Source organism: Lissotriton helveticus, chromosome 5_1 (genome assembly GCF_964261635.1).
Source record: "Lissotriton helveticus chromosome 5_1, aLisHel1.1, whole genome shotgun sequence".
NCBI lineage: Eukaryota > Metazoa > Chordata > Amphibia > Caudata > Salamandridae > Lissotriton > Lissotriton helveticus.
Window position 1 is genome coordinate 1,158,839,590 of NC_136065.1, and position 20,013 is coordinate 1,158,859,602.

The following is a 20,013-nucleotide window of genomic DNA, read 5'->3' on the forward strand; positions in this document are numbered from 1 at the left end:
ATATACAATAACGAATAATGTACTTTTGTCTTCCAGTTTTTCAAGTACTAGCAAATATTGCCCTTCTGTGTCCGAAAAATGCGAGTAAAGGTACAGTTTTATGAATTAAGATACAGGTACCTCGCGAATAGGCATTGTAACACAAGAAATAACTATATGTGCCCCAATTCCTAGCAAAAGCATGTTCAGCACGCTAAGAGAAATGGGTCTCTTGAAGAAAGACAATTTTAGTGCAATGTCTATTAAGCTGTGCCAGTACTGGTTTCCCTTTGCGGGGATTGTTAATACTGCGTAGATTCCAGTTAACTACGCCTAGGTCGATGGACTTAACCATGCTGTGGAGTTAGCATGAAGTTATCATACATAGGCCCGAGAGCCTTGTGACATACAACAGTGTAGGTGATGAATGCTAAAGTGTAATGTGCAGCTTCAGAAAACATTTCAACTCTAGTAAAACGGTCCCAAAGCGGTGTCCCATCCCTCACCCACACTAGATACAAAATGATCCAGTGAATCCCATTTAACCCATCAAAAAAGAAAGAAGAACATAACCCGTAACAATCAAGAATGGTGTTCACCATGGGGGCATGGGAACAACTCTGATTCCGGGAGTTCCTAGAGAGAATAACATCAGAGCTGGTGTATGGTGCTCGCAACCATGGATTTGAATACGCAAGCGAGGACGTATACAATATGAATCGTTTGCCGACCTATATAAAAGGAAGGGAACAAGGGCAATAGACATTAAACTCAGCGGCCAACCCCGCCCCCCCATGTTTGTTTCAAGATGTAGTGGGCTGGCTTCTGTGTCCCTGCGTCCCTGCGTCCCATTAGTATCCGGGGTGCGTGGTCATTTGTGGGAGATCCAGCACAGAGAGATTTGTTGTAGGCCTCAGCATCTGCAGGGGTGTCGAAGATCTTGGATCGTCCCTTATGTTCTATCCGCTGTCTGCCCGGGTACAGCATGGAGTAGCGGATGTTCAGTTTGCGGAAGCGTTTTTAACACTGCTGTATTTCCGAAGAGATTCCTGGACCATTGGGGTGAAATCAAGGAAAATGGAAATGCTCGAGCCTTGGTATTGAAGGGGACTCTTTTCCCTGGCTAGCCGCAGCGCTGTTTCTCTGTCCCTATAGTTGAGCAGACAGGGTATAAGGAATCTCTGTGGAGTGCCTTCCGGAGGTCGCTGGCCCAATAAGCAGCATACACTTTTGACCGCAAAAGTGCAGGAGAAGCTAATACGATCAAAGAGGGCCTGCAGCAGTTGTTCAACAAAGTTCTCAGGATGCCCCATGTTGGTGGTCTCAGCAATTCTCGAGATACAAATGTTGTTTCTTCGAGATCTTGCCTCTAGGTCCTTGTTCCTAATTGCCACTTGTTTTAAAAGGCGCTCCATTTTATCTAGGAGTTTCTGCGTTGTCACCGAGTTATCCTCCAGGCTGGAGATCCTTTCTTCAGTGCGGTGTCAGCGGCGCAGCATCGCCCCAGATGCTCTATGGCCTAAGCTCATAGTGATGCGGGCGGGCATTGCCCTTGCGTCCCCTCGAGCCACAGGGCTCCTGATATGCCATGGGGACCACAGAGTTAGAGTAATTCAGCTGCGAGCAGGATATCAGGGACTGCCGGGCCTGGAGCCTCACTCAGATGCGGCCATCTTGGTCACAGTCGTGGCCAATCCCCCTGAAAACACATTATTTCCATACAAACAAGCCTTTTTCAAACCGTATTTTAGCTGCGGCCAACAAATAGAAAGGAATATTTGCATTTTTAAATGAACTCTTGGACACTGTCAAACTAACCCCACAAATCCCATTTTTGAAGATGAATGGCTACTGCCTCTGTCGCTGGCACCCCATTGTTTATGGCAGCAGGCCCAAGAAAGCAAGAAAGAACGACAACATTTCAAGTAAAAGAGATTTTTTTTTAAACTCTGGATCGCCTCCTATACTGATACAGCTGGTATGGTATAAAATGACACTCAAGAAATAACTGATCGTCAACATGATAGTCACCATGCCTATCAATGTAAAAGCTCAGAGTACAACGAGAGTCAAAGTGATGCAGTTTCTGTTCCTCCTTGGTAGGATGCAACAGAGGGGAAAAGCAGGCAGCAAGATAATAAGCAGTCCAACATGAAATGAGTCAGCCCCTTTACGCAGGAAGGAAACTCTTGTGTGAAGAAATGCCTTCTAAACTGAGGAGATCACAAGGGGTAGGCCCTGGTTAGCTCATTCACTGAGCTGAAGTGACAGTAAGAAATGCGTTACTTACCTGTAACTGCAGTTATCCAGGATTGGTATCTTTCATAGATTCACATACCAGAATCATTCCCCGTCGTCGGGGTGGGAGTCCCCGGTACATAACAATAGTAATCTCATATAGACATATACATACTAATAGGCCAGAGGCCTCACATTAGTAACCTATCTGAGTCCTTTTGTAAAAAGGACCGAAGTTTGGCCAGGAGCCAATCAGCTACTACCACCCTCTAGAACCTTCCTGGAAGGAGCCCTAGTCCCTCAGATTTTCGTAAGCACAGTGCTAAGTAATACCTACTGAGAGAACCAAGGTGAGCCCTTCCAGGGGAGGCGGGTGGGTTGCATGTGAATCTATGAAAGATACCAATACTGGATAACTGCAGTTACAGGTAAGTAATGCATTTCTTATCCAGTATTATGGGTATCTTTCATAGATTCACATGCCTGAATCAGAGTAGCAAGCAATAGTCAGCACATTTCGTATAGTACATCATAGAAGACACTTAATAACACCTTATCATTAGTGCGATCCCATGAACCTGTAAACATTATCAGTAGGAAGAAATGTGCAAGAAGGAAATAGGTGGGATGAAAGGAAGAAGGCTCACCTCTACTGAAATAGATGACGGAGCACCGCTTGTCCCACTGCTGCATCCTTCATAAGTTCGGAGTCCAAGCAGTAGTGCCTGGTGAACGTATGAGGCGTCTTCCATGTCGCCGCTCTACAAATGTCAACAATGGGCACCCCAGCAAAGAGCACCATGGAAGTGGAGACTGCTCTTGTGGAATGAGCCCGAACTTTGGAAGGCAGAAGGCGATGGCCGCAGAGATCCATCTTGAAATACTCTGCTTTGTCAATGGATGACCTTTCCTGGGCCTGCTAAAGGCAATGAATAATTGGCTGGATTTTCGAAACTGTTCCGTCCTATGGATATAGAACTTCAGACATCTCTTCAGGTCTAAAGAGTGGAGAGATCTCTCCGCTGCCGTGGATGGATTCGGAAAGAAAGTCTTTAGAACAGTAGGTTAATTGAGATGAAAAGTAGACGGAACCTTTGGTATGAACTTAGGATTGGTCCTTAAGATGACTCTGTCCTGTTTGAATTGAATGAAAGGGTCCTGAATAGATAAGGCCTGAAGCTCACCTACTCTCCTTGCTGACGTGAGAGCCAATAAGAGAGCTGTTTTCCATGACAAGTATTTGATATCTGCTTTATGAATTGTCTCAAAGGGGTGTTTCATCAACTGAGCCAAGACAATGTTGAGTTGCCACGTAGGTGGTAACGGTGTCACTGGAGGGAATGTTCTGAATAATCCTTTCAGAAATTGCTTGACCAGTCTATTGGACCATAGTGACGTTCCAGACGAAGAGCGCCTAAATCGGCAGCCAGATGGACCTTTATTGAGGCGTGGGCCAATCCCGAGTTAGCCAGGTGAAGTAAGTAAGGCAGCAGTTGCGCTGGAGATGACGAAAACGGATGCAGTTTGTTAGCTTTGCACCACATACAGAACCTTTTCCACTTAAGGGAATACGTCTTGTTGGTACTGTCTGCCCGGGCCCGGGCCAAGACTGCTCTGCACTCTTGAGGAATATCTAAGTCCTGGAACACTCAGGAGCCAAGCCGATAATCTGAGAGATGTCGGATCTGGATGCTGGACTTGCCCCTGGTTCATAGTGAGGAGATTCGGGTATGGCCTGAATGGAATCGGCGGCTCCAGCGATAGAAGGTGGAGTTCTGTAAACCAGTGTTGGCGCGGCCACGCTGGGGCTACCAGGATCAGGGTGCAACGCTCTGTCTTCATTTTCCGGAGAACCCTGGGAATCAGGGGAAATGGAGGAAATGCGTAAGCAAATACGTTGCACCATGCCATCGAAAATGCATCCCCGAGAGATCTTGGCTGGGGAAGCCAGCTTGCATAATGTTGGCATTTTGCGTTGATTTCCGTTGCAAACAGGTCCAGGTGGGGTGTGCCCCAGCGGGAGAAGTCTGCGCTGAGAGCATGTTGGTCGAGCTCCCACTCGTGGCAAATGGAGCGTTGTCTGCTTAGAGAGTCCGCCAGGGTATTGTGGGACATACTCGGCTCGAAGAGAAATGTTGCAGAGTAGCCATTTCCAAATTTGTTGAGATTCTTGAGACAACGTCATCGATCGAGTACCCCCTTGTTTGTTCAAATAGTGCATTGTGGTGGTGTTGTCGGTCTCACAAGCACTGGGGAGTTCCTGATCCGAGGCAGGAATGCTCGAAGAGCCATGTATACTGCCCTCAACTCGAGCAGGTTGATGTGCAGCTCCTTTTCTGCCAGTGACCATTGGCCGTTGATCCGGAGCTCCTGCAGGAACGCACCCCATCCTTCCAACGAGGCATCTGTTGTTATTAGGTGGGGTGAGATTGGAAGCAGGAAAGGAAGGCCCCGGTTCAGATTTTTTGGTTGAAGCCACCAGTGCAGGGCCTGCGTCATGACTGGCGTGATCTTGATCAGATCGTCAAAGGATCCCAAGCACTGGATCCACTGAGAAAACAACGCTTCTTGTAATGGGCGCATACGGAGGCGGCAGTGTGGAATTAGTAGGATATTGGAGGACATCATCCCCAACAATGATTTGAAGAGTCGCACCTTGATGGTCTTTTTGGTCCGAACTCGGCTTGCCAGAGACCTCAGTTTGATTTGACGCTCCAGTGAAGGGAAGGCCTTTCCCTGGCGTGTGTCCAGAGTTGCTCCCAGGAAAGTGAGACGTTGCGATGGTTGAAGGACAGACTTTTCCTGGTTGAGCGTAAGTCCTAGGCTCTCGAAGAGTTGAAGACAGGCGTTGGAAGATCTGGTTACGCCTATCAGAGTAGGAGCCTTGACGAGCCAGTCGTCCAAGTAGGGGAAAACCTGGTGATGGAGTTGGCGAAGGTACGCTGCCACAGGAGACAGGTATTTTGTAAAAATGCGTGGTGCCGACTTCAGGCCAAATGGTAACACTCTGAATTGGTAGTGCCGTCCCACCACCACAAACCTCAGGAATTGTCTGTGACTCTTGTGGATCAGTATGTGAAAGTAGGCGTCCTGGAGGTCTAAGGACACCATGAAATCTTTGGAATTGAATAGCTGCAACACCTCTTGAGTGGATACCATACGGAAAGATTGTTTCTTGAGGTATCTGTTGAGGCTTCTTAGGTCCAATATAGGTCTCCATTTTTTCTCCTTTTTTCGTATTAGGATCAATCAATCAATCAATCAAGGACATTTATAGAGCGCACTACTCACCCGGAGGGTCTCAAGGCGCTGGGGGGGGGGGTGCTGCTACTGCTCGAACAGCCAGGTCTTGAGCTTCTTCCTGAAGGAGAGGTGGTCTTGGGTCAGGCGCAGGTCGGTCGGCAGGGAGTTCCAGGTCTTGGCGGCCAGGTAGCAGAAGGACCTTCCTCCTGTTGTCGTTCTTCGGATGCGGGGGACGGCGGCGAGGGCGTGACTGGCTGATCGGAGGTGGCGCTTGGGAGCGTAGAAGTTGATGCGGTTGTTGAGGTAGCTCGGGCCTTGATCGTGCAGGGCTTTGTGTGCGTGGGTGAGGAGACGGAAGGTGATTCTCTTGTTGACAGGGAGCCAGTGCAGGTCTCTCAGATGTCCGGAGATGTGGCTGCGTCGGGGGATGTCGAGGATGAGTCTGGCTGAGGCGTTCTGGATCCGCTGGAGTCTCTTCTGGAGCTTGGCGGTGGTTCCGGCGTAGAGGGCGTTGCCGTAGTCCAGTCGGCTGGTGACGAGGGCCTGGGTGACCGTCTTCCTGGTTTCGGTGGGGATCCACCGGAAGATCTTCCGTAGCATGCGCAGGATGTTGAAGCACGACGAGGAGACGGCGTTGACTTGTCTGGTCATGGAGAGGGAGGAGTCCAGGATGAAGCCCAGGTTGCGTGCGTGGTCTGTCGGTGTGGGTGCGGTGCCCAGGGCGGGGGGCCACCAGGAGTCGTCCCAGGCGGAGGGCGAGGAACCCAGGATGAGGACTTCCGTCTTGTCTGAGTTCAGTTTCAGGCGGCTGGTCGTCATCCACTCGGCTACATCTTTCATCCCTTCGTGAAGGTTGGCTCTGGCAGCGGCGGGGTCGTTGGTCAGGGAGAGGATCAGCTGGGTGTCATCGGCGTAGGAGATGATGTTCAGGTTGTGTTGGCGTGCGATGGTCGCGAGGGGGCTCATGTAGACGTTGAAGAGGGTGGGGCTCAGGGAGGAACCTTGAGGGACGCCGCAGATGACTCCGCTGGCCTCTGACTTGTACGGTGGTAGACGGACTCTCTGTGTTCTTCCGTCGAGGAAGGAGACGATCCATTCCAGTGCCTTCTCCTGAATTCCGACGTTGCTGAGGCGCTGCACAAGGGTGCGGTGGCAGACAGTGTCGAAAGCCGCGGAGAGGTCTAGGAGGATGAGGGCCGCTGTTTCTCCGTTGTCCATCAGGGCTCGGATGTCATCGGTGGCAGCGATGAGGGCGGTCGGAGGATGAATCGGGAGTAGAATCCTTTCCCCTTATGACCTCGGGGAACTCTTTCCACTGCCCTTTTCTGGAGCATTAGAGAGAGTTCTTTTTGAAGGAAATGCAGATTCTTGTGCTGCATAGGACGTGGGGGGTTCGGAGGAGGAGGCTCTACGAACTCCAAAGTATGTCCGAACCGAACCAGCTGGAGAACAGAACGATCCGTCGTGATCGTTTGCCAATTGTGGAGGAAGTTCGATATTTTCCCTCCAACTGCGCAATGTGGAGAAAAAGTGGAAGCCTGTGGGAGAAAGAGGTCATTGCCTTCTGGCTGCGTCCTTTTTTCCTCCTCCTCGCCCTCGAAAGGAAGGCTTGTTGTACGATGAGTGGCCTTGTTGCTGTCTCTGCTGGTATTGAGGCTTGTACTGCTGTGAGGAGCCATAGGAGGTTTTGTATCCCTGATAGCCACCTCTTGTCTGTTGTCCTCTTCTTCTGGAGCCCCGAAAGGAAGTATTTTTATACTTGAGGGTACCCAGGGCTTTCGCGGTCTCGGTATCTTTTTTGATACCCTGCAGCATCTCATCTATATGCTCCCCAAAGAGCAGTATTCCATCGAACGGCATGTCCAGAACTTTGGTTTGTACCTCAGGGTGGAACGATGTGGCTTTAAGCCACCCCTGGCGCCTTAGGACTGCTGCCCCTGCCAGCTGTCTAAATCCTGTAGAGGCTATATCCATCGCCACATCTATCATTTCCGAGGCAGATCGCTCGCCCTGAAGGAATATCTTCTTTGCCTCTTCCTTCTGGTCCTCTGGTATTGCTCCTAAATATGGGGCAATATCCGCCCACATCTGACGATTGTATCGTCCTAAGAGGGCCATGGAGTTTGCCGCTCGGATAGAAAGGGCCGACATGGAAGAAAACTTTTTACCAATATTATCAAGTTTATGGCCTTCCTTATCCGGTGGAGCAGTCAACGCTGCCGACGGATTACTGGACTTACGCTGTGCAGCCTGCGTAATAACGGAGTCCGGTTTCGTTTGCCCTATAAGGCATGCCGAAGCCGTGGCTGGGGCCTTATATTTCTTGTCAAGTCTGGGCGGAAATGGAATCAGAGATGAGGGGTTTTGCATTATCTTCACCCCCTAATTCCAGACATGCTCCATGATAGGGATGGATCGTACACTCTTCTTGAATGGCTCTTTGAAGTCATACAGGAAGCAATCCTGGGTTTGCGTGGTCATTTCGATTTTAAACTGTGCCGCAGCTCTTTCCACAATATTATGAACCCCCCCCCCCCCGATATCCTCTGGGGGCGACTCCGCCTGTGCCTGGTCAGGGGATGCCGGATCCGGAATGACAGTTATTCCATTCATCATCCTGAATTTCTCCTTCCTCCTGCTGTCCTTCCTCTTCTCCTACTACTTCCTCCTCTTCATCAGAAGAAGGTAGAGGTGGTAAAGTGACAGGATCTTGACGAATGACCAATGGAGGTGGTCGAAGGCGAGGAGGTATCACAGGTGTAGGCTGCTGTACCAGAGGAGGCGGAGTGGGCGGAAACCGTTGTTTGTAGTCCGCTATGAGAAATTGCAGGTCCGTCACTATTGATGCTGGGAGGCACACCATAGGTTGTGAGGAAGGAGGCGGAGTAATTTGACATTCCTCCTGAGATCGTCCTTCATCCTGACCCAGGTCTTCATAGTCTGAGCTTTCATGGACCTTAACATGGAGTTCTGATGGACTTGTAGCAGGCTGGAACATTGAACCATCATCAGAATCCTCTGTGTCCAGCAGATGGGTCGGTATCAGTGGCTGGACCCTGCTAGGCGACGTTAATTCTGGCGTTAAAGTACTCGTTGTCAGTCTATAGTGCGTATAAGTACTTCAGCGTAGAAGACCCTGTAGTCGACGAGCCCGTCAACGGGGTGGTCGTCGACGGTGGAGCGTCAATGGCCTCAGCAGACGACGCAGTTGTCTTCATCGACGACGATGCTGTCGACGGCAGCGTCGACGGGTCCTTCTTCGTCGACGGCAGTGTCGACGGTGGACCTGTCGTCGATGGCTTCGTCGATGATTTCGTCGACGGTTGCGTCGACGGTCTCGTCGACGCTGGTGTCGATGTCGATGACTTCTTCGACGCCGGTGTCGACCTCGTTGGCTTCGTCGACGATGGAGCCGTCGACGGTGCCTTAGATGCCGTTGACGAGGAAATCGTCGACGCTGAAGTGACTCTCGTCGACGACGATGACTTTGTTTTCGTCGACGACGATTTTTTAATAGCAATGACTGAAACAATCAACCTACCCGTCGACGAGGATGCTGTGGTAGAGGTCATGGCGGAGAAGGACGATGCCGTCGACGTAGATAAAGTTGCTGTCGACGTCGTCACAGGCATGGCCGAAGTGACCAGCAAAGGCTTCTTAAAGGTGACATCCTGAAGAGAACTTTTCCCTGCCATGACCTGTGGACGAACCTCTGAAGACTTGGTCGTCTTCTTCTGAGGTGGCTCTGCAGACGGGCCTGGAGATGACTGTCTGGGCCTTTTGGATGAGGAGTGTGAGCTCCTAAAGGAACACTCGCTCTCATCTGAAGAGACTGTCTGATCCTTCTCTTTAAGTCTCTTGAGCCATCAAAGCAGGCGCCCCTCTCTGTCCTTCAGGGTCTTGACAGAGAAAGTGCGGCAGACCTTGCAATCCTTCGCAGAGTGGTCAGGATAAAGACAGTAAAGGCAGTCTTCATGCCGGTCATCCACATGTAGTCTCAACTTGCTGCAGGAAGCACAGGGTCTAAAGAGCCCTTTTTTAGGAGTGTCAGACATGGTGGACTGAAGCACTTCTCCACAAGAACAAGTTCTGTGAGAAAATATGGAATAAATCCAGAAATACCAGAAAGCTGAGCAGAGCTCAGTGGAGACTCCCTTAGCACGACGTGCAGAAGAACATCTGAGGGACTAGGGCTCCTTCCAGGAAGGTTCTAGAGGGTGATAGTAGCCGATTGGCTCCTGGCCAAACTTCGGTCCTTTTTACAAAAGGACTCAGATAGGTTACTAATGTGAGGCCTCTGGTCTATTAGTATGTATATGTCTATATGACATTACTATTGTTATGTACCGGGGACTCCCACCCCGACGACGGGGAATGATTCAGGCATGTGAATCTATGAAAGATACCCATAATTCTGGATAATAAGGAGAACCATTTTCAGAGTAGGGAGGCTCAGGAAGTATCTGTGCAATGGCTCACATGGTGAAACAAGCAAAAAGTTGATGTGATAAATACATTAAGGTCGCTGTGGGGCATCATGAGCAGAGTAGGAGGCAACACACATGTCACAGAAGGGGACTGAATCAGGGCTATTCTGACAAACAAAAAAGTAATCTTCTACGGTGCCTGGAGAACCCAGAAGCTGCAAAATATCAGATAACCATGCCTACAATGATTCACCTTTCTCCTCAGACACCATATCACAAAGCATGTGAAGCAGCCTGAATTGACAGATTTAGTGGAGGGGCAGCATGCAGTGACTAGGACACCTGCAACTACCAAGGCAGATTGAAGGTACTCAGATTTTCCCACTCCATCTCCAAGCACAAAGGTGCCAGCGGGGAAGGTTCAGGTGAAGCATCATGCCTTCCCAATGTGAGACGAGGTTCTCCATTGTGAAGGGGAAGAGAAGGGCAAACAGTGAGATGAAATAGCTGCCAATACCAAACTCAGGTGGACGTACTCCGGGGACACCTGCACATGGTCCTGCTGCAACTTCTGCAAAACTACAAGGATTCTGAAGAAATAGGTAATTTAGATTGAAGTGACAGTGCATACCGGAGAGGTCTGACAGTTAATCATGGGACATGCATCCTCCCTTCAGTATTGTGTTTGCCCAAGGACAAACTAATGGTATTGCGGTACGTGTGTTGGAAGAGGAAGGAGGACTTTTGCAGCTGCTGATGCTTAACCAAGAAACCACTCTGGCTGCCAGGTTGAGAAAAAACTGTTTTCACTGTTTACAATCTGAAAGAGAGGTTTACAACTACCAGGATCTCCAATAAAGAACCCCTAGAACTTCCAATATTGTTTATGGAATTGGGGTGTCTGAGAAGCCAAGCCCATTTAGCACACAGTGGAACTTCTTTGCTTAAAGCACCCAGAGCAGAGTCCGTCCTATCCTTGAATAGTCAAAAGCCACAGAACGTCAAGTCCATCCAGTTTGCCTGTATGTCATCAAAAACATCAGTGGAAAGCATTCACATTGAGTCTGTGAATGGTGGTGGAAGTACTCCTGGATCAAGCCACAAAGTCAGCTATGTCCAGCCTAGAATACATTTGAAAAATTAGGAGGCCTCCTATATAGGTTAGTCTGGGACCAGGGGGAAGAGAAGAAAAGTGAGTGGTGTCCCACAGTACAAAAACAATGTTCAACTCCCAATCCTTCTAAATAGGAAGTGTCATGAACGTATCAAAAAAGATACAACCAGAATAGAATTGCTCAAATCTGAGAGAGGCAAGAGGTGAGAGGTTCTGGTCTAGCTTGTACCTCCATGGTATTAAGGTCACCCAGTTTCAAGTCCAACAAATATTCAAATTTTACAAAGTAGATTAAAGAGGCTGTTCTCAAGAGTTTTTGTTAAAAGATGGATCACATTTTTTTTATTTTATTTTAGTTTCATACAGTTTGGTTTCTAAGTGCATTAAAAACATAGATGAATACACATCTCAATACTTTTGACAGTCAATACAAAATTTATAAAATATAAAACATAATACATAAAACAAGAATCAAAGAAATGTCCTCTCTCAGATTTGAGCAATTCTATTCTGGTTGTCTCTTTTTTGATACGTTCATGACACAGCCTATAATACAGTCTGTTTGGTTGCATCCTGGCCATATTTTACTAACTGCACAAAGGGGCGTTGTCCATGATTCAGAAGGTTACTTATTTACAACTCAGTCCTCTCCTAAAGTGTGCAAATAGAACACCAGCAAGCATGTGGTGTTGGCGGACAGCACATACAGACTTCTTCTTCCACAAAGTGTCAATGTGCTTAGACTCTTGGTGCAGCTAAGTTGGTGGGAAAGCATTGGGGTCCAGGTTAGATGACAATGCCTACAACATCAAATTCTTAGTTGAAGATGGGGAGGGGTGCACTTAAGAGTTCCTAGGCTTTGACATATACAACCTAGGGATCCGCCGAATAACAGCAGGAGCAGAAAGGAGCTTATATCAAGAATATGGTCCAAGAAGGCCTCAAATAGAAGCAGAGTCTCTAAGGTAGAAAATGCTGGCTGAGTTGGTTTTGAACTATTTAATGGGACAAGGAATTTTCTAAAATCTGGCTGCTTTATGGATAATGAAGTGAAACAGGAAACCTCCTCGCAAAGAGGTTCAGAGGGATAGTCTAACTCAACCTAAGGAGAGGGTGATTAGTGAGCTATCATCTGGCAAAGTACCAGTCATCAGTATAATATGAAGGAATACGAGTAGTCCTCATCAGTATCACTGTGGGGCAAAAATCCATGCATAATTGTTGTGAAGAGGGCATCCATACTGGGGAACCACTGGTCATATCGTAAAGGCTTGCACGTGGAGGGGGTGGGTCATTCTTAAAAGATTCGACTTTTGCTCTCTCTTTTGCCAGAACACACCGCCTTTCCAAGATATGAGCTGGTTCCAGCAGGCTCTAGCCCAGCTCTGACACAGATGCTGGTGCACAGCAAACAGAACAGCCTTTGGAGGATCAGGAGTCCTCTATGCTGTAGCAGCTCCTAAACGGCAGGGGGAAGCCAACCTCAAGTAAGAGGGAGGTAGCGAACAGAGGTTTGTTTGGGAGACCCAAAAGCTCCTTAGGGCAGAAGGCACTACAGGGAGGCCTGCGGATATCTGGAGCATTGCTGGAGTAAAGGCTGTCACTTACTATCACTCAACTTAGGGCGTTAGAACGCTGCAAATTCAAGGACCAGTACAGGCTCCAAACAGAACGTCAAGACTTGAGTCAAGTGAGGGTATCAGAAAGGGAGTGGCACAAGGGGAGGGCTACATTTGTGGAAAATTACATGACAATCAATCTTACCTTTTCCTCTATCCAAGATTCTATGGACGTCTTATTTCTTAAAATCACTTTCAACTAGAATGTAAAAAAAGAAAAATCAAACCAGTATGTAATTTTAGTTTAAACATCACATCAGCAACTATACACATGTTCACCATAAACATTGGATGAAAGTTAAATTACTACCGTTATCAGGCTTATTACTGAACAAATGTAGTTGTGGGTCTATTAGTTTTGCAGTGTAGAGAGATGACGTGGTGGGAAAAAGGTTGCTGCACGGAGGATGTAGGGGGAGTTGATTTAAGGGAGATAGGCTCAGTGAGAAGGTTACAGCACAGCCTGATCCTGCAGTGTGATTGGTACTCCCTACGTCTCTCATCCTTACCCACATACCCTGTGTGAATGAAAGGATAAATAGTGAGATGAAGGACCAATCTACCGATCAACTGTGTGAAGGGAAGACCCGGTTGAAACACTTTTACATTGGCTCAGCCACCCCTGACAAGTGGCTCCTCAGTCTTAAATGGCAAAGCACTGATCGATAAGATGGAGAAGAAGGTTTGCTCCTGACAATACCCAGGCTGAATGGGGAGGCTCTTTGGGTCAATACCCCCTGTTCCAACATGTAGTTACATTCAATTAATCACAATGCCCTAAGTTCACTGCAACAATATGCAATAAAGGGCTGCATTTAGGCCTCTACATAGACAAAAAGGGTACCCCCTGGACAACCCTTACATATATTTCTAACAAGTGTCAAAGCAATGGCACCAGAGCATGAACTATACAAAAACACAAGATGTTGCCACACCTAACAGGCAAATCAAATCAGTGCGACAGCGCAAAAGCAGTGCTCCACTGTCCGCCTACCTTTACATTAACAAGTTTGTAATGACTGGTAACTGGTTGATAGGCCAGTTGCTCACTTTGACATGACTCTTTGGTTTGTGAACCTAAGTCTTGGCCTTGACAGAAGTAGATAACATAAATAATAAATGATATTGATGTTCGCTACCTGATGTGAAATGCAGACCATACAAGTATATAGTGCAAAACTCAACTGTCTGCTGTTGGATTCTGCAGTAATACCAAGCGGCTTGACTGCTTTTAGGAGGTTAACGTATGGGTATATAAATGCATGAAGTATCCTATATTTCTCTAAACTCGTCCGACAGCCCAGGCCTCTACTAGGATATAACATGAGACTGGGTATTTGCAACAATGTTTCCAAGGCAGTGATATTGTTTTCATTGCACTGTTACGTAAGGAAGGATGTGGTTAAAAATGCGCGTTAGGAAACATTACATTTTTCAGAGCACTTCTGCTTCAATCTTCACTTTCTTGGTCTATGTTCACTACGCTTAGTTTATGCAGGTCGTTTTGAAAATTAAGTAAAAGCCGTTATACAAGTGAAAAGGGGGTTTTCCAGCCAGGCAGCTTGTAATGCTTCCTATTCTCATATGTGCAAAAATATTTAAAAAAAATTAAAAAAAGCTCGAGACGGTTGTACATTTCTGACTGTTTAATCTTTTACCCAATTTTTTTTTTTTTTAATTATTGAAAAGTGTATGTGAAGTGCCATGCCACAGCTATGCAAAGAATGTTTTGACTTGTAGATAGGTGATGTAAAAGAAAAAAAACACACTATTTCTAATTAACAGATTGCTTTACAATTTCATCTATTCTCCCTTCACAATTAAAATACCCCAGAATCAGTACTACCTGCCTTAAACCCCAAACTGAGTTAGTAGCCCTCATCTTTACATCCAAGCTATAATGCGGTCATTCAAAATCTGATCTCGGGCTTTTACTTATGCAAAGGTCTAGCGCGTGTTTAGAATCAACTTAAAGTATTCTGCTTCACTCTATCCAATAAAGTCAAACTTAAAGAAATCAGACAAGCAGAATCTGAATCAAAGTGATACAGTTCCACATACTAAGATATTCACCAACTTGGGTAGGAACTGTTTTCGAAATTCCCTCTGCATATGGCTCGCAACTGGTACTATGAGGACACCAGTGACATAAAATATTTGGATGCCCTTGGTTTTCAAATTTGCTTCGGTTAGTCCGAAAGTACTTGGGTAGATATGCATTGATTCTTGCGTAGCAGCTCCCTAGATGGGTAGCAATGGAGCAATGTGAATGGATGTCAGTCGGAGAGACAAACTGCGTCTCCCAAGTGAAGCTTTTGCATATTTAAACAGCACATTCTTTTTATATCATGCATAATAATAATTGGGACAGGGAAATCACGTTTTTTGGCGAACTGCCAACGTTGTGATTAGAACCCAGGTATCTGGGTCAGAAGATCAGCGACTTTACCACTTGATCACTTAATCAAATGTTCTTTCTGAGAGGAGACTTAATATCTAGGTGTCTTTCATGCCCAGGAGATTTAATTCTGACCTAGAACTTTAACATTTTCACGGTCTTATGGATGTATTTCGGGTGGAGAGACGGGGACAGACACCTAAAACAGGGTAGAGTTAACATGCCTGGTCAGCAGGGTGTGCAGGTACTACAGCAGGCATCCATTTCCATGCTGTCAATTAATTACTATGGAAATCTAAGTATCTTTAAGAGGGTAGATATGAAATTGACCAAGGCTTGTCCCATGAAGACATCCAAGGGCAGTTCATGCCTCCCTACACATTGCTCTTAATCCACCAGGTTTCTCGTAAAGCACAACTACTCACCTGTTAGGGTCTCAAGGCGCTGTGGGGATGGGGGTGTCTGCGGGTCAGTCGAAGAGCCAGGTCTTGAGCTCTCACAGTGACTTAAGCCACTGCATCAATACATGTGATGTCCACAGTTATAATTTAAAACTGAGGAAAAGGTGGTGATCTGCAATTCAGTCACTTGCACTTGGGGTGTTCATCGCTTCTGGAATGCTATTCCCTTGGAGGGGATATCTTATTCCGAGTGTTTCCTTTTCCAAAACCAAATTATTAACATTACATTTTTGTCTTTTTATATGCCATGAAGTTGGCCTTTGTGTACACATCTGTGGCCAATTCACTCCACAATAAAACCTATACACTTTCAAAATCAGTACAAACAACCCCTGCCTTTAGGAGTATCAAGCAGCTATGTAATTACGTAACACGTCTTTAAATCAACAATTAGACATGATATGTTCAATGTGTACTATTAGTTTGCCCTAAAGAACTAGAAATATTCAAGCAAACACCTTCAACACACACTCTTTTACTGCTCTGTTAGACTAACCTGGAGAGGATGGATTTTATCTCCAGATAGGTAATGGATTTCTAATTCACAGTTCGGCCTGATAAAAATGTTGATTGGGAGAAGAAAAAGGCTAACAGGATGAAAATGTTTTGAATTCAATGTTATAAAAATAAAATGTAATGATTTAATGTAGTAGCTATCATTCTTTATCACGAATACAGCAACATTAGAAGGATACATTAAAAACAACAGCGAAGATACCGATGATAGCTTGTCTTGCACTGTAAGCAAGCATTCTATAACTTTGCAGATTCGGGACATCTCAAACTCAGATGTTTATTAAACCTCCCTCTCCCCAATAATGACACTTCTTCAAAGAAAATCATCTTCGAGTCAAACATGTCTTATTGTAATCTTCAACACTAGCCTATGTACTTTTGCGGAAGGGGGCTTGTTAGACCTGTCAGCCCTAGGGTGGTCTTTCCCTATTTTTTTCGCCCTTGCCTCATTTTTCCCACCTTCATTTTGTTGGCCCATAGGTCTTCGGGCTCCTTTTCATGGATAATCCATGTTAGGGTGCAGGTGCTCTCTACTACAAACATGGCTGCCACTGGCCCCTGCTACTGCAGCGTGGTTTTTTAGTGCAGCACCCTAGTTGCCAGGAGCTGGCTGGATCCCCATACATTGTTGCAATGCCAGCCTGCCATCCCCTGTCCATGGGTAGAGTGGGGAAGCTCCTGGAACCTTCCAGAAGAAAGGCGGAGCTTATTTTTGCCGCCTTAGAGAGTGGTCACCTGACCTGGGCATACTTAAGCAAGGGAGGGAACTTTTTTTAGTCAGTTGGGGCATCACTGGCCTGGGGAACCCACGCAGGAGATTTAGGCGGGAGGGCCTAGTCAGGAACTTATGCCACTGGGAGTGACAGGATTTAGGTGCTGCCTCTTAAGCTGAGTGAGGTATCCTAGACTAGCCCCCTGATTTGGCCCAGCGGTAGGGGACACCAGGGTCCATCTTCAGTGACCTGAGGAAACTCCTCCAGCCTCCAACTCAAGCCCCCCCCCCTCTCTTCAAGAAACCATCTCATAAGGGCGCAGAACCAACTAAGCGCCGAGAAGACTACTTGCCCTTCATACAGAGACTACTGGGGGATCGACCAGGTACTGGACTGTGCTGCCCCTGCGCACTCCCTGCCGCCATCTGGGCCTACCCGGTCCTGCCTGCCCCTAACTGAACTGATTGAATTCTGGTCCTGCCTCACCCACCCCCCTGCTGAATCGTTTGAGGAGCGCAGTGTCCTGCTCCCCTCATCAGCGCTGTAATCTGCCCTGGTTGGAGACACTGCTGGGTGCTCGCCCGAGAACTGCCTCAAGCGCCTCCCTGCTGAGCCTCTTAAGGAGCGCTGTAAGACCCCCAGGCGCGATCCTCGCCAAGCACCCTGTGCCCCGCCAAGCGCCTACCTGCGGTGCCAAGTGAAGCGCTGAAATTGCCCCCGGGCGGCCCTCGGTGCCAGGAGAGGGCCGCCGCCGTGTACGTGTGGGCCGCGCCCGGCCCGAGGCTCCGCAGTCTCAGCGCCGGCCTCCGGAGCTCTGGGGAGGCCGTCGCGACCCTCGGCCCGGCTGGGTCACGACTGGAGGCCCCTGTCCCCGGGCCTAGTGAAATCCTGTCAGCGCGTATTCCAGTCAGGCCGCGGTAGGCCTGAAGCCAGCTCCCCCCCCACGTGACGGGGGGGGGGAACACCTCTGCCCCGCCCCTCCGAGCGCCGCGCAGCCATTGGTCCTGGCTGGCGCGCCCCTGAGCCGGGTTCCGTGATTGGTCCCCGGGCCGTGGAGATGCCTGAAGGCCCGACAACAGCCAGCAGCCTAGTCAGGGGGTCCCCGAAGGAAGCCCGGGCCCTCCCGACTCCAGGATCCTCCGATCAGCCACACGCGCAAGTGCCCCCATCGCCGCGTGGGGCCTGCCAGAGGGCCGGCGCCCTCCCCCTTCCAGCGAACCGACGCAAGGGCCTTAAGTAGGCTGAAGAGACAGGTAAAACCCGGGGTGGCGGGCGGGAGCCTCCGAGAGCGCCCCTCCCCCCGGGAAAGACTGTGGTGGGGCCCCGTTGGCCGCGTGTGAATTGGAATTAAGGCCTGAGCCTCTTCACAGGTTTAACCCCACGTTGGGGAACTAATTGTTCTTACCTGCCCCTAGGCGGGTCCTCCAGGCAGCAATGTTGTGGGGCTGTTTAATCGGTCCCCTGGCCCAGAACTTTATATGTTTCACCTGTGCTTGATGCCATGCGTATTCATGGGTAATGAAATGGTAATCCTTGCTAATTAGAACCTCATGAAATGCTTAATGTTTAGCTCTCGCCAGAGGGATTGATTAAAGGTACCTCTACCTAATGAAATGTTTTGTTGCTCGTCCTAAATGAAACAGTACACCTTTGCTGAAATGGTTATTGTGATATTGCACTGCTCCCTTTGCTCCTTCGAGGAAAATGCTTACATGAGAACCGTTATGCCTGCTAACTGAAATGTACTGGGATGTTTCTTTAATGAATTCCTGGCAAGTGCTGGTTTCATAAAATGTGCAGAGTGATATACTACCGTGAATATTGAATTGCTCCCCTAATGAAATGCACTAATGAGTTCTTGATACCCTGATCTGACTCCTATATAAAAGATATTGATTTTTAATCAAAAGTACTGGTGTGGTCTCCATTATTGCGCCCACTTATTGTCTCAGTGGATGAGTGTGTGGAGTAGCTACTTTACACGTAAGCCCCTGGTTGCCTTCCTGCTCGAGCCAAGCTACCCCCCCCCCCTCCCCCGGAGAACTGGTGGTCCCAGTTCTTACAGGGCTGTAATCAATCTATTGCACCTTACAATAAATGTGCCAGTGCTCACCGTTTTAAACCAATGTTCTACCTGAAAAACGTTCTTAACAAAATTCGGTACAATATTAAATCTCATATTAAATCTCATAGCTGCCTCTTTATAGAACACAGAAATATGAAAGGATGCATCTGTGTTGGTCCGAATTGAATCCAAGGTTTAAACAAAAGTTCTGCAACTGGAACATGGGCCATGGTCATTTGAGCTCACTGAATAGGGATGGTTACCCTGCCTCAGTGCACTTCTTCAATTAAGGCTACTTGCACCTGAAGAACGAATTGCAGTTTTCTTTTACAAAGAGATGGAAACATGAGCCCTCTCCTAGGATACTTGTGAGTGGCATACAGATGCGACTCATTCACGCCTTGCTATTGCCCAATGTCCAACTCAGATGCTTCATTTATTTTTTTCTCTCCTGATGATGACCCCGCAAGTAACTGCAAAGCGAAATATTAAGTGGTAACAAAATCAGAAATCGCAGAATCAACGCACTAAGCCAATTACAAAAAAACAGTAGACTGGCCAATATTATTACTGTATCGCCATGTTATTATGCCAATGCATTAATCATTTAAGTACTCTGGGGTTGATTTACAATACAGACATAACCGACAATAATGGTAAGTCACACTTATATGCGTTTTTAAGTAACCGCTCATCTGGCCATTAACAAAACATGGCAAGGAAATGTAACTTAAGTAGGTCTTAAATCTGAAATGTAGGCAGATGGTATTAATATAAAATAGCTACTTAAGTCAATGACTGAGGATGAAAAGTGGGATAATTTATATTAGGTCAAAATATGCCAGTGCTGCAATTAGCATTTATTTTGAGTTTTATATAGCGCACATTCGACCCTAAGGTATCAGAGTGCGCTACATGAGCACCAGTAACGTTACAGACGGACACATTCATTTTTGGCAGGCACGGTGAGATTGTGATTTGCCCAGAATCACAGGATGTTGAGTGTCCCTGCCGAGACTCGAACCCAGTACACCAGCTTCGAGGATGAACACTCTGTTAGGCCACATCCTCTCATCACATCATCATGAAATTGAAAAAGATAAGAAGTAAACATTTTTCTCTCATCCCACAAATGTTTCCCTACTTGCCATGAGAAAATGGGGATGACTGTAATTCCTTCACACAAGCTCACATCCACCAATTGTCACTTTTAACTTAGGACTTTGCTAGTTGACCAGAT

At 47.5% G+C, this 20,013-nt stretch overlaps 1 protein-coding gene across 2 annotated transcripts in view; it reads right to left on the reverse strand.

Annotated features, from left to right (window-relative positions):
• ZDHHC6 (zDHHC palmitoyltransferase 6) overlaps positions 1-20,013 on the reverse strand; it is a 99,758-nt gene that overhangs the window by 42,513 nt on the left and 37,232 nt on the right. For both annotated transcript variants that reach the window (XM_078643782.1, XM_078643781.1), the window contains exon 6: positions 12,766-12,819. In XM_078643782.1, the coding sequence (XP_078499908.1) occupies positions 12,766-12,819 (54 nt within the window). The remainder of the gene's footprint in view (positions 1-12,765; positions 12,820-20,013) is intronic.